This window comes from Musca vetustissima, unplaced genomic scaffold (genome assembly GCF_032173495.1).
Source record: "Musca vetustissima isolate MV318-11 ecotype Yass unplaced genomic scaffold, APGP_CSIRO_Mvet_v1 utg31085, whole genome shotgun sequence".
NCBI classification, from domain to species: domain Eukaryota; kingdom Metazoa; phylum Arthropoda; class Insecta; order Diptera; family Muscidae; genus Musca; species Musca vetustissima.
In genome coordinates, this window is record NW_026874748.1 from 76384 (window position 1) to 88265 (window position 11882).

The 11882-nt window shown below is 34.0% G+C and overlaps 1 protein-coding gene across 1 annotated transcript in view; it reads left to right on the forward strand.

Moving 5' to 3' along the window:
- Positions 1-11237, forward strand: part of LOC133336370 (myb-like protein Q) — a gene marked incomplete at its 3' end in the record, with an annotated part of 40866 nt that extends 29629 nt beyond the window's left edge. Inside the window, exons 3-8 of the mRNA XM_061544668.1 lie at positions 3111-3184; positions 3593-4734; positions 9921-10430; positions 10589-10758; positions 10834-10916; positions 11161-11237. Coding sequence (XP_061400652.1) covers positions 3111-3184; positions 3593-4734; positions 9921-10430; positions 10589-10758; positions 10834-10916; positions 11161-11237 — 2056 coding nt within the window. The remainder of the gene's footprint in view (positions 1-3110; positions 3185-3592; positions 4735-9920; positions 10431-10588; positions 10759-10833; positions 10917-11160) is intronic.
- Positions 11238-11882: the final 645 nt, after the last annotated feature.

Consider the following 11882-nt stretch of genomic DNA (forward strand, 5'->3'; position numbering starts at 1 on the left):
CCACGAACGCAAACATATTTGAATTTGTATGCAAGAAAATAGTTAACTAGAGGTTGTTAACAGTCGTATGCTTAGAGCAGCAATAACAACGTTTTACCAATGTAACTTTCCATAGGAAATTTAAATAATTTAGAAGTTCCTTAGACCAACTTGTGCCAAGAAGTTTTCCACCCACTTAAAACTCACAATGCTAAATTGCAATATTTTTGGGATAGGTTAAATGTTGGAAAAGTCAAATTTTTCAGGATTGGGCTATGGGCCGTATTGAGAAATTTTCGTACTATGAAACCGAAATGCACAGTTTTGTTTAATCATAATTATTTCTATTCCATGTATTAATTAAGATCTAATTCACATAAAGCTCCATACAGACAGTCTTAGAAGGTTAGGTTAGGTTTGGGGATGTGCAGTCATATGTGTGACTGCAACACTCTGAGACCGGTTAGGTCCGTTGTGATCATCCACAAGAAGAGATACGGTGAAGAGAAGAGACCAAAGACAGATCTATAGGGGATTAGTAAATTAAAGAAGAGTTGAGAATCTTACATTAATGAATAAAAGAAGAATGAAGGTCGATGGCCCTATGAGTCAGACAGAAGATGTGTAGAAAATGAGCACCCATTAGTCTGTGCCGCCTGTAAGCCAGGGCTGGGCAATGACACAGGAGATGCTCAATTGTCTCCGTCTCCTCCTCGTCAACACAGAGTCTACAGTAATCAATGGCATCATGATCCCATTTACTAGTAAAAGCCTTGATGTTGCAGTGACCAGTGATGATTCCCGTCATCACTCTAATTTCAGCTTTGCTCAGGTTCAACAGTGAGTGCGTTCTTTTGGTAGACAGAGTCGGCCAAATTGATCTTGACACGTTGCACCTAGGTTCGTTGTGCCAAAGTTCACAGGCTATTTCGTCAAAGAATGTCTCAAAATTCCTATAGAAAAAACATATGGGTGGTTTGATTGAGTCATCAGTTACTAGATCGGTGGATTGAGATCCTCGTCTAGCTAGTTAGTCCGCTCTTTCATTACCCAAGATGTCACAATGTCCTGGTACCCAACACAACCGATAGCTATGGTTAAGTTCTTCCAGAGCTGCTCTACACTTGAGGACGGCTTCGGATTTGATGTAACAAAATTTGATGGCTTTAAGAGCCGCTTGGCTATCCATAAAGATAGTCACCGGTTCAACGACCTCTGCATCCAGACTTTATATCAATTCCGCTGCCTTCCAAATCGCGAAGATTTCACCTTGGAAAACACTACAGTTGCAATCCAGCTTGTAGGTTAACTCAAGGCCTAACCTTTCACAGTAGACGCCTGCCCCAGACAGTCTTAGAAAAATTGTCGCTCAAGATCCATATACTGTAGGTCCCAAAAATCATACACCCATTTTAATTTAGTTCAATCGAATTAAAATTTGGTTAGATATTTTTTCGGAAACTGTAAAAATGCTAATGATCGGCATATAGGGGCACATAATGGTTACATTCGCTTGTACGACACTCTCCCACATGTTTAGTGTCTTTTACTTACTTATTAAGCTGCCTTGTGACAGAACATTTGTTCCATAAGCCGAGCATAACAAAAATATTTCCTGGCGCATCGGTCTTGTGTGCATCTCATCAAATTTCAAAGACCATGTTCGGCCATGTTGTTTTCCATATGATCTTTCCATCTAATTCGTGGCCTTCCCCTTCTGCCGGAACCCTCAGCTGGTTCGTTTTTATATGCCTTTTGAGCTGGGGTATATTCCTCCATTCTCACAATGTAGTCACTGATTCGACGACGAAACGTCATCGCCGACGCAGATCGATCCAGTGATGCCTCATCTGCTTGGGCAATTACCCATGCTTCAGATCCATACAACAGCACGGGTAATATCAGAAACTTGTAGGATGTGAGTTTGGTCTGGCGAGAAGTGGCCTTGGTTTTGGCCTTAGCATCTATTGGCCAACACTATTCTCCTCCGAATTTCAAAGCTGATGTTATTAGCTCTGTTTATGGCGGTTCCGAGGTATATAAAATCGTTCACTACCTCGAAGCTGTAGTTTTCAAGTTCCAAAGTTTATCTGAGTCTACTGGACGTCTTGACGTCTTGATACCATGAGCTTGGTCTTCTCGCCATTTACTGCCAGTTCCACCGTGGGAGACAGTTACCGTTCGCAATGTTCGACACATTATGTCGATGTCGTCGGCGTAGCCGAGTAACATATGCTGTTTGGTATACAGAGCACGATTTCTGTTCACCTTTGAATCTCTTATGATCTTTTCCAGCAGGATGTTAAACAGATGACAGGACAAACTGTCACCTTGTCTGAACCCTCGCTCCGAGAGGTCCTTTCCGACTTTTACTGCTGTTTCAAAGTTATTCTGCATAGTCGTATTAATTTTGGAGGAAGGCCGAACGCAGACATGACTTTTGAACACCTCTGAACGGATAAGGCTGTCGAATGCAGGTTTATAGTCGACGAATAGGTGAAATGTGTCGATGTGTTTTTCGTGGGTCCTTTCCAGCATTTGGTGTAAAGTGGAAATCTGGCCAATAATGGATTTGCAGGTCTGAAGCCACATAGGTATGGTCCAATAATGTCATTGGCTTCAGTCGTCCACGCAGCACACTGAATAGCACTTTATATGCAATGGAAAGAAGGCTAATTCCTCTATAGTTGTCTTATCTCCTTTCTTGTGAATGGGACACAGGATGCTGATGTTCCAATTATTGGGCATGCATTCAAACATTCCATGTTACATTAGATCGCACCTTTGCTGCTTCATTCAGACGGGTGCGGACCATCTCTTTGCCTGACACAAGGTAATGGTCCGAATCGATATTCGCCCCTCGGATCGATCGAATGTCTAAAACACTGGATGAATGCCTTTTGTCTATCACAATATAATCTATTTGATTTCTCGTTGCTTGATCAGGAGAAATCCAGGTGGCGACCAAAAAATTAGCTAGATATTTATCTAACTCTAAGCCGATCCTCATCAAGGGTTCGTCCTTGGACCAATTTAATATACAGTGCCAAATTTCATCCCAATTGAAAACATATATATACCTGTAAATAATAATATTTTATTAATGAAATATTCTTATTTTATTTTTTCAGTTACACAAAGGATGGCTATAATTTGCCTTATATTCTAGAGAAAACTAAGAGCTTCCTAGCAAACACCGCAGCGGGTAAGTAAAAACAAAAACAGTTATATATCTATTATATCGAAACAAATTATTAATAAACGGTTAGGGAATAAATATATTAATTAATGATAATGGTGTAAAGTATTATTAAATATTTTAATAGTTTTAGACCAATTGCCTTGATTTGATTTGTGACAAATAAAAGTGATAAATAAATATTCAGGATAACAGTAAAACGAAACATTTAATGATAGGTATGCAACAATAGTAATACACTTGAAAGAATTTATTATTACTATTATTTTGCTATAAAGTTTTAATTACTTTTTTAACAAATTCTGCAATTGGCTATATATTTATTTTTAATTTATTATTTTCATTATTTTTTCATTTCTTAAAAAAAAAACAACAATTTCTGTTCTAATCAAATTGGCATAAATTATGTTTTAGGTACTGATAATCGAACTGTCCCTAGCACTAGCAACAACAATAGTAACAGTAACACAGCCATCTCCACCACCACAACCAACACATCCTCGATGTCCAATTCTGCTGTAGAAACAGCCGCGGCCAATCCCCCCAATACCACCACAACAAATAATAGTAATAGCACCACAAGCACCAATGTTCCTTCAAACACAAATAACAACACAGCTATATCCGCCTCCAGTGACAATAACGCTGTGACAGAAACTGCGTTAACTTCTCAGTCAACAATTGCAAGCAATGGCGGTGAAACAACTGCCGCTGCTGCTGCAACGAACGGTGACAACAATGAAATTACCCAAGGCAATTCAAATGGTCATAATCATGTAAACGGAGCTGAGGTAATGCAAACACCAACTAAACAAGCGGCTATGAATGGACCATCAACACCAAGGACTTCCCATGTGCATAATAATCAACAGCAGCCTGCTGCACCCACAACCCCCTTAACCGCTCTGCCACAACAACAGCAGCAACAACATCACTTAATTAATCATCAACATCACATTTCCAGTTTGTCCCGGCCCCAGACTCCCAGCACCCCAAATTCACAACAACATCAAACCCTTTCCCAACATCCGCCACAACAGCAACAACAAATTTCCCACATTCACCCACATCATGTTCAACGTCCGGGCATGCCGATGAGTCCTATTGTGGTGGTTAGCTCGGCCAATGTTGGACCTTCGGCGGTTATTGGATCACCTTTGCCACCCACAACTGCGGCTAATCATCATCTACAGCATCCACATCTTCATGTGCAGCAACAACAGCAGCATCATCCGCAAGCAGTACTGCATCACCAAAACCAGCTTCACCTTCAACAGCAGCAGCAACAACAACAACATCATCCGCATCATATGCAACAGCAGCCGCCGAATCATTTGATACATCATCCCTCACAAATGACCAGTCATCAACAGCAACTGCAACATAACGTTGTCGTCCATGCCGCCAACGGCGGTGGGACTGTTGTCGTAGGCGGCGGTTTTGTTTATCAACAACAGCAGCAGCATCCACAGCAACAACAAATGCAAAAGCAGCAGATTCATCTACAACAACAACATCCAACAACCCAGCCACATCATCCCCTGCAACACATTGCTGTTCAAAATCCTCCCCATTAGGCAAACATATTTACAAATCCCAATAATGATCCCCACAACCCCCACACTCTCCAACACGACAACAACAATAACAACATTTACCACCAGCGCATGATATATTTTGATTTCATATTCAAAATTCCAAAATATACACTACATTAGTTTTGTTTTACAAAATTTTTATATATTTTTCATTTTCAATTGTTGTTATTTTTGTCTGTTGTGTTTGTGTCTTTGTGGAGAGCAATTTCACGTTCTAATTTATTGTTGATTGTTTTATTTTTATTTTTAAATTCAGTTGCTCATTGAGGCAAATTCTATGCTATAAAGAGAGACACCTTTTAGTATTGTATTAAGGCTATTATTTAGTATTATTATTTTTTTAAACAAGAAAATGAAAACCAAACCCCTTGACCGTAATATTATCATATTATCATGTTTAGACTAAGATTTAATTGTGTGTTATATGTTAACAGTTTTATATTCTTTCTAATTGCATTTTAATTTTATTCAGACTTAGAAAGCTATCCTTTCCCAGTTTATATTCGTAGATTATTGAAAAAAATATGCTAAGACCAAGTATCCTACAATTTTATGAGATTCAATAAATATTGACTGGTTTCGTTCAAAAGCGAACGACGAAATATAATTTAGCAAAAACAAAGTAAATTATTTTCACATTCTTCTTCCTAGCTGAAATATTTTGGACAATAATAAAACGTTTTAAATTTGTTTACAAAGAAATTAAATAATTAGCAAAGAAAATGATTATTTATTTATTTTTCCTTAGGGTCGCATTATTTGAAACAAACCTACTGATTATTGATCTTGTTAAGTTGCATAAAATCCCAACAAGAAAATTTATCATTTCAATTATAATATGTACAATATAATTTCAAGACTTAAAATGTTGCATAGTAATAATTATATTCTATCAATATGATTTATAACTATGCAATACTTTTCGAGGTCATCGAGTCCAAGGCAGAAACTTCTACTAGGCTGAATCATGGAAAATATATAATAATAGATATAAACTGTATTTGACAAATGTTTGTCCCCCCATATATTGCATTTTAAGTGTGCAAAGCCCGATCAGTCCAGAAATAATACGAGCATGATTTGTGTTTACTGAACTAACACCAAATTCTAACCAATTGATTGCCTAGTTCAAATTCTCATATCTTATTAGTTTTTTTAAGCCTTCACCACACTGCGGTACAGGATATTATTATTACATAGAATCACTTTCTGAGTCAATTGATGCATGTCCGTCCCGCTGTTGATGTTAAATTGTAAACGATGTGCAGGTAAATTGTAAACGATGTGCAGGTCTTACAGCTCATTTATTTGGCCCAAGGACGAACCCTATTTAAAAAAGGAAAAAATCGGTTCAAGTTTAGATATAGCTCCCATATTTTCGTCCGATTTTATATAAATGTTGTACCAAAGTCCTTATATATATATTTCGATTTACACAAAATTTTGCATAATGTACACAATTGAGTCTAGAATGATGTGTGCTAAGTTCCGTGAAAGTCGGTTGAGATTTAAATATAGCTCCCATATATATTTTCGTCAGTTTTAATGTAAATTGTGCACTAAAGACCCAATGTTTGGCCGATTGGCACACAATTTTGTACAATGTACTTTAACTTCCTTATATGCCATAACCTCCTTATATATTTTCGTCCCAATTTAATTAAAAAGTGCACTAAAGACCCATAGCTAGGCCGATTGACACAATGTACTGAAATTAATTTAAATTATTCTCTGACAAGTTTTCTTGAAAATGGTTCAGATTTAGATATAGCATAGCTTCTATATATAATTTCGATCTATTGATGTTAATTGCACACCAAATAATTAATGGGTGTCTGATTGAGATTCAATATTAAATAGTGCAGCATATCGAATCAAGTTTGCTTTAAATCGATTAACAAAATTTTGCATAGGTTTCAGAATGGCATGTGTAGGGATTGATGTTAGTCGGTTTACATATAGATAAAGATCACATATTTAAGTCCGTTCAATTTCATTTCAATGTTCCATGGAAAATACGACGTCTGTTAGGATACATATGTAGAATAGTTGAAGGGTATCATATAGTCGACCCAGTACGACTGGTTTACACTTTGGATTCTTTTCTTAGGAACGTAAAATTGTTTATAATATATATATAGTAAATTATAGATACACCGTACTACGAATAATGGTATTCCATCAAAGTATATCGTCTCTAATTTCCCTGCCTCGTTTTTACAGTAATCAACGCCTGTATCATCCAGTTCGGGGGGAAGACTTTTGTTCCTACAGAATCTAACTATAATTTCTGCAGCCATTCACATCTATAATTTGCCGATGAAGATGTAAGGGTAGTACAAGATTCATCGTGAAAAATAGCTTTGGAGATCCAAACATTTTCTATATATTACCAGGGTATTTATCACTATGTTCCTTAAAAAATCTGCCGAGGGTGATTTATTATTAAAATTCCGAGTTTTATCGTGATTACAACAGATCATATTTCAACAAATATAGTGAACGGTATAGCAAACGACTATCAGAGCCTAATTATAAATATCCCTGAGCTATTATTTTCCCTAGGAATGCAATTTTGTATAAAATGTTTGTTTTGGGAAATATGCATATCCTTTTTTTGTGTAAAATACAAATTTATTATTCATTAGGATTTATATTATAACAATAGTGGGAAAACGGTAAAATTGTTAACGGATTTGTTATTCAAGATTGGGATCTATTTGATATTGTGCGACACATTGTTTTCGAATACAGTGACCTTAGTTTCTGAATAAGAGAAATTACATAAAACATTCAAATTCTTGTATTGTCCAATTGTTTGCAATCTACCATAAACTATAATTAACCTTTCTTTACTAATTTGCTACGACCAAAAACCACATAATTATCTATATAATAACTTAAGCTATAAGAATACTCAACCTATATACACAACAACCACACTCGCTTCTAAGCACTGAACATTTTTGCATTTTTTTTATTTAGGAGAACCTTGTATGTTTTAATGCGTTTATTTTCTATTCATGTATGTGTTACTAAGTAGTGTTTGTTTTTTTTTACAAATAATGTTAAAAAATAAACCATAATTTTATTATAAATTTATTGATTACTATTTTTTAATATTATTAGAACATTATAATTTAAATTAATTTCAAGTGACTCAATTTCTTTGTTATTTTGTTCGTTTGCATATTGACATGTATAGATATGTATTCAAATTACACTTAACACATAAAAGCCGTTTACATTACGGAATAAAATACTAACATCAACACACTCCGAAAAATAAAATTATTAAATATATATTGCAATGTTATTCCTTATAAAGTGAGATTATTCTTTTTTATTAAATACTTACAACATACATACATACCCATAAATCCACATGAAACACCACAAACTAGAGATTACAATATGTTTAAACAATGCCTAATATTAATTATTACAAATTATATCTATTTATTTCTTAATTTATATATAAAAACTAATTAATTAGACAAAAACAAAACTATTGCTTTCTGCAGCAGGCGACTAAATCTATATAAATAACAATAAACACCAACAATGCTATGACTATCATATTTTATTATTATTTTTTTATATATATATTTATTATTGTGTATTATTACAAATGATAATTATTATATATATGTATAGAAATTGTTATATATATATATATATATATATACCTACTATATAATATTAATAAAAAATCTTATTTTCAAAATAATAACTACAACAAAAACAAATATTACTTCTGAACAAGAAAAGTTTTCAAACAAAATGTCTTTATTTTTTTTTCCTTGGTTTTGAATTGGCGGTAAGCAAAAATATACAAATTGGCTTTTAATTTATTACAATTATATTGTGTTATGTTATGAGAAATGAGGTACTCACATTTATCTATATGACAGCATTACGAACATATTATATATATATTCAGTCTTATTCTGGATATTCGCTAGGGAAAGATCTCGCTTGTGAAAAAATTTGCGCTTTCACATTCTCGCCTAATTCTGAATGAATAGGGTGGAAGAAAAAATGCGAAACTCGAATTTTCGAAAATGGTGATTGAAAAAAGATTCGTGTTGCCATATTGTAATTTAACTTGTAATGTGTGTTGCCCCATTGTAATTTAATTTTGTTTATTATTTTACTACATAATTGTGTGCCGTTTTATTTAATTTCGATATTTTATCTCCCCAAATTCTTAAAGAGGCCAATTATTTTTTAATATTCTCCTCTTACTTTATTTCGACCTTCGAATCATGCACACGATTATTTATTTTTTTTTTTGCTTTATAATTGTTCTTTCATAATTTTTATTTGTGATTTTCACTGTCAGTGTCACCTCCAATTTCAATCAAACTCGACTAAAATATTCCTCATTGCCTTTACACATTCCGTGGCAAAATTTGGTTGAGCATGCATCGTTAGCAATAGAATTTCCAATGGCATTTTATTTCTTTCTCTTTTTCTGAGTTAAAAATATGCATACAACCGTTGATAATATTCAAAATCGTCGTAGAATAAGTACTGTGTAGATATTTTCCATAAAAATATTTAATAGTGAATGTTTTTGTAGTCAGCTCCCTTTAAATTTATTAGCGAACAATTTTCATCACATTCTCCCACTTCCTGTAATCCAGACTAACTATTTTTTTCTCAAAGCGGATTTTTTTCGCTTTCGAACTTTATTCAGAATTAGGGGAAAGTGAAAATGCGAAAAAAAAATTCACTGCGAGTTCTGGGAAGAGCGAACAAATTCACGGTGGATTGTTGTACAGAATAAGGCTGTATATGTTCTAGAGTTGGCAAAGTTTTGAAGGGACATTATTGAATTATTAGAGGTTCGAATTAAATAAGAATGTAAAATTAAAGTTTTTGAATAGGGGGTCCCCTTAAAAAATAAATTGCATAAATTGTAAGTATTTTGAATGGATAGTGAATGTTTGGATTACTCTCTGAAAAGAAGTTACTGAGTAAATGTTACTAGACAAGTAACCGAAAACAACTAATATTGCTTTTCCGATTTGTCCATATCTGTTTAAACTTGCAGACAACATGCCCTCAAAAAAAACCCCGCTAAAATTTTACTTTTATTATTCTCTGTCGTTTTAGATTTGAAAAATATTCTAAATCAGCAATCAAATGATAGTATGGATTTTCTAGTGGCTCCCACATCCACAACAACATTAGTGTCGGCAGGAACAACATCATCGACAGCAATGCCAGCAAATGGATCAGTAACAACATTATCAATGCATGTTAATAACAATAAAAATGGACTCAGTAATAATGCTATGAGTGTTCTTCAGCCACCACCTTTAATACCAACTGAATTACAGCAACAACATGCCACAACAATATCAACACTTATGGACTATAATACCAGCAATAGCCAAACAATGTTGCCACCAACTACAACCAATGGACCACAGGCAGCACCTAACAGACCCTTGGAAAATCTGATGATTTTCGACAATTTCGATGTGCATGAAACTCATCGCATCGAAGATGGCATTTGTACACAATTGTCCAGGTTACCTCCCAAAAAACAGGAATTACTAAAACAGTTCGGTATTCAAACAAATCAGACTGTAACGTATTATGAAAAGTATATTCTCATCGAAAATTTCAACAGATTTTGCAATGTGAGCAAATTACACAAGTCCACATCTTTCAACTAAAGAATGAATGAACATATTACATGTTATATTGAAATGATGTAAACTCTCTCTAGAGGATTTGATTTAATGGAATATTTTTTCTTCTTCTTGTTCTCCTTTTTTTGGACTTTTTATTCGTTTAGGAATATAAGGTGGCCGATCATAGACCCTTTTTGGATTTATCGGAGAGCGGTTTACCAAAATCCGAACAACTTAAATTCATACGGTATTTGGGACAGGGACTACCCAATTTGACACTAAACAAAATCTATTTGGTATTCAAGGACCTATTAGGTTTAAGCAGAATAGAAAAGTGAGTTTAAACACCCATAATTTATATTCCTGTTTTTGCTATAAATTTATATTTTATGTTTTGATTCAATTTCAGAATGGCCATAGAAGGCTACAATTTAGATGCGATATTAAAAAAGAAAAAACGAAACTTATATAATAGAATGACAGCAGCAGCAGGTATGTAAACTATGTTACGATACTTTTGTATACATATCTTACAAAACACTGAGGTGCTTGAGTTGGACCCAAAGCGGATTTAATAATATAGATGCGTAATTTTGAAAATGTAATGCCCGAAATGTAAAAAACAAACAATTCCTCTAAATTAAAAAATACCAAGGCCCTACAACCAAAATTCTCTTGTAGTCAATGCCTGCCTTCACATTTTCTAACATCACATTTACCTTTCTTTCCTTTACAGTTCATAAAGAATGTAATCCAGATGCTAATACACCCACATTACCAGCCACGGCAACAACCATAGTTAAACCACCACCACCAGCAACAACATCGACAAATATGCCAGCGCCGCCACTAACGTCTGTCTATCAACAGGAACCGTATAAAATTTAACGTTGGTGTTCATTTTTATTAAATAATTATTTTAAATATTTAATTATTGAATATCTTATTGTTATTTAAATGAATTCCTCCTTCCCCCAGTTTGAAGCAAACTTTCCGGAACTGGACCAGTAACTGTTGTGTCTTGAAAACGATGAAGCAAAAAAAAAACTTATTTAGAGAGTCGAAGGAAATGAAATTTAACTTTTTTAGAAATGGACTTCGAAAATTACTAAATATTAGAAACAAAAAAAAGAAAAAAAAAAACAACTCCAAACTAATCAAACAAAGTGCTAAATTTAAACAAAACAAAAAATCAAAATTATTGAGAGAAAATTATAAACAGAAAATAACACAAATCAAAAAAAAAATAAAAGATTTCGAAAATCTTAAATATTTAGAGAATAATGAATCCGATATTTTTTTATGTTGTGCCAAATTTAATTTTTGACTGCTATTTGTCGTTAATATTCTATATCATATTAAATTATAATTTATTAGACGTATACACAACTTAAATGATGGTTCACCATAAAACACGTTCAGTGTAAATGCGCCTTTTGACCCGTTAATGTGCCATTT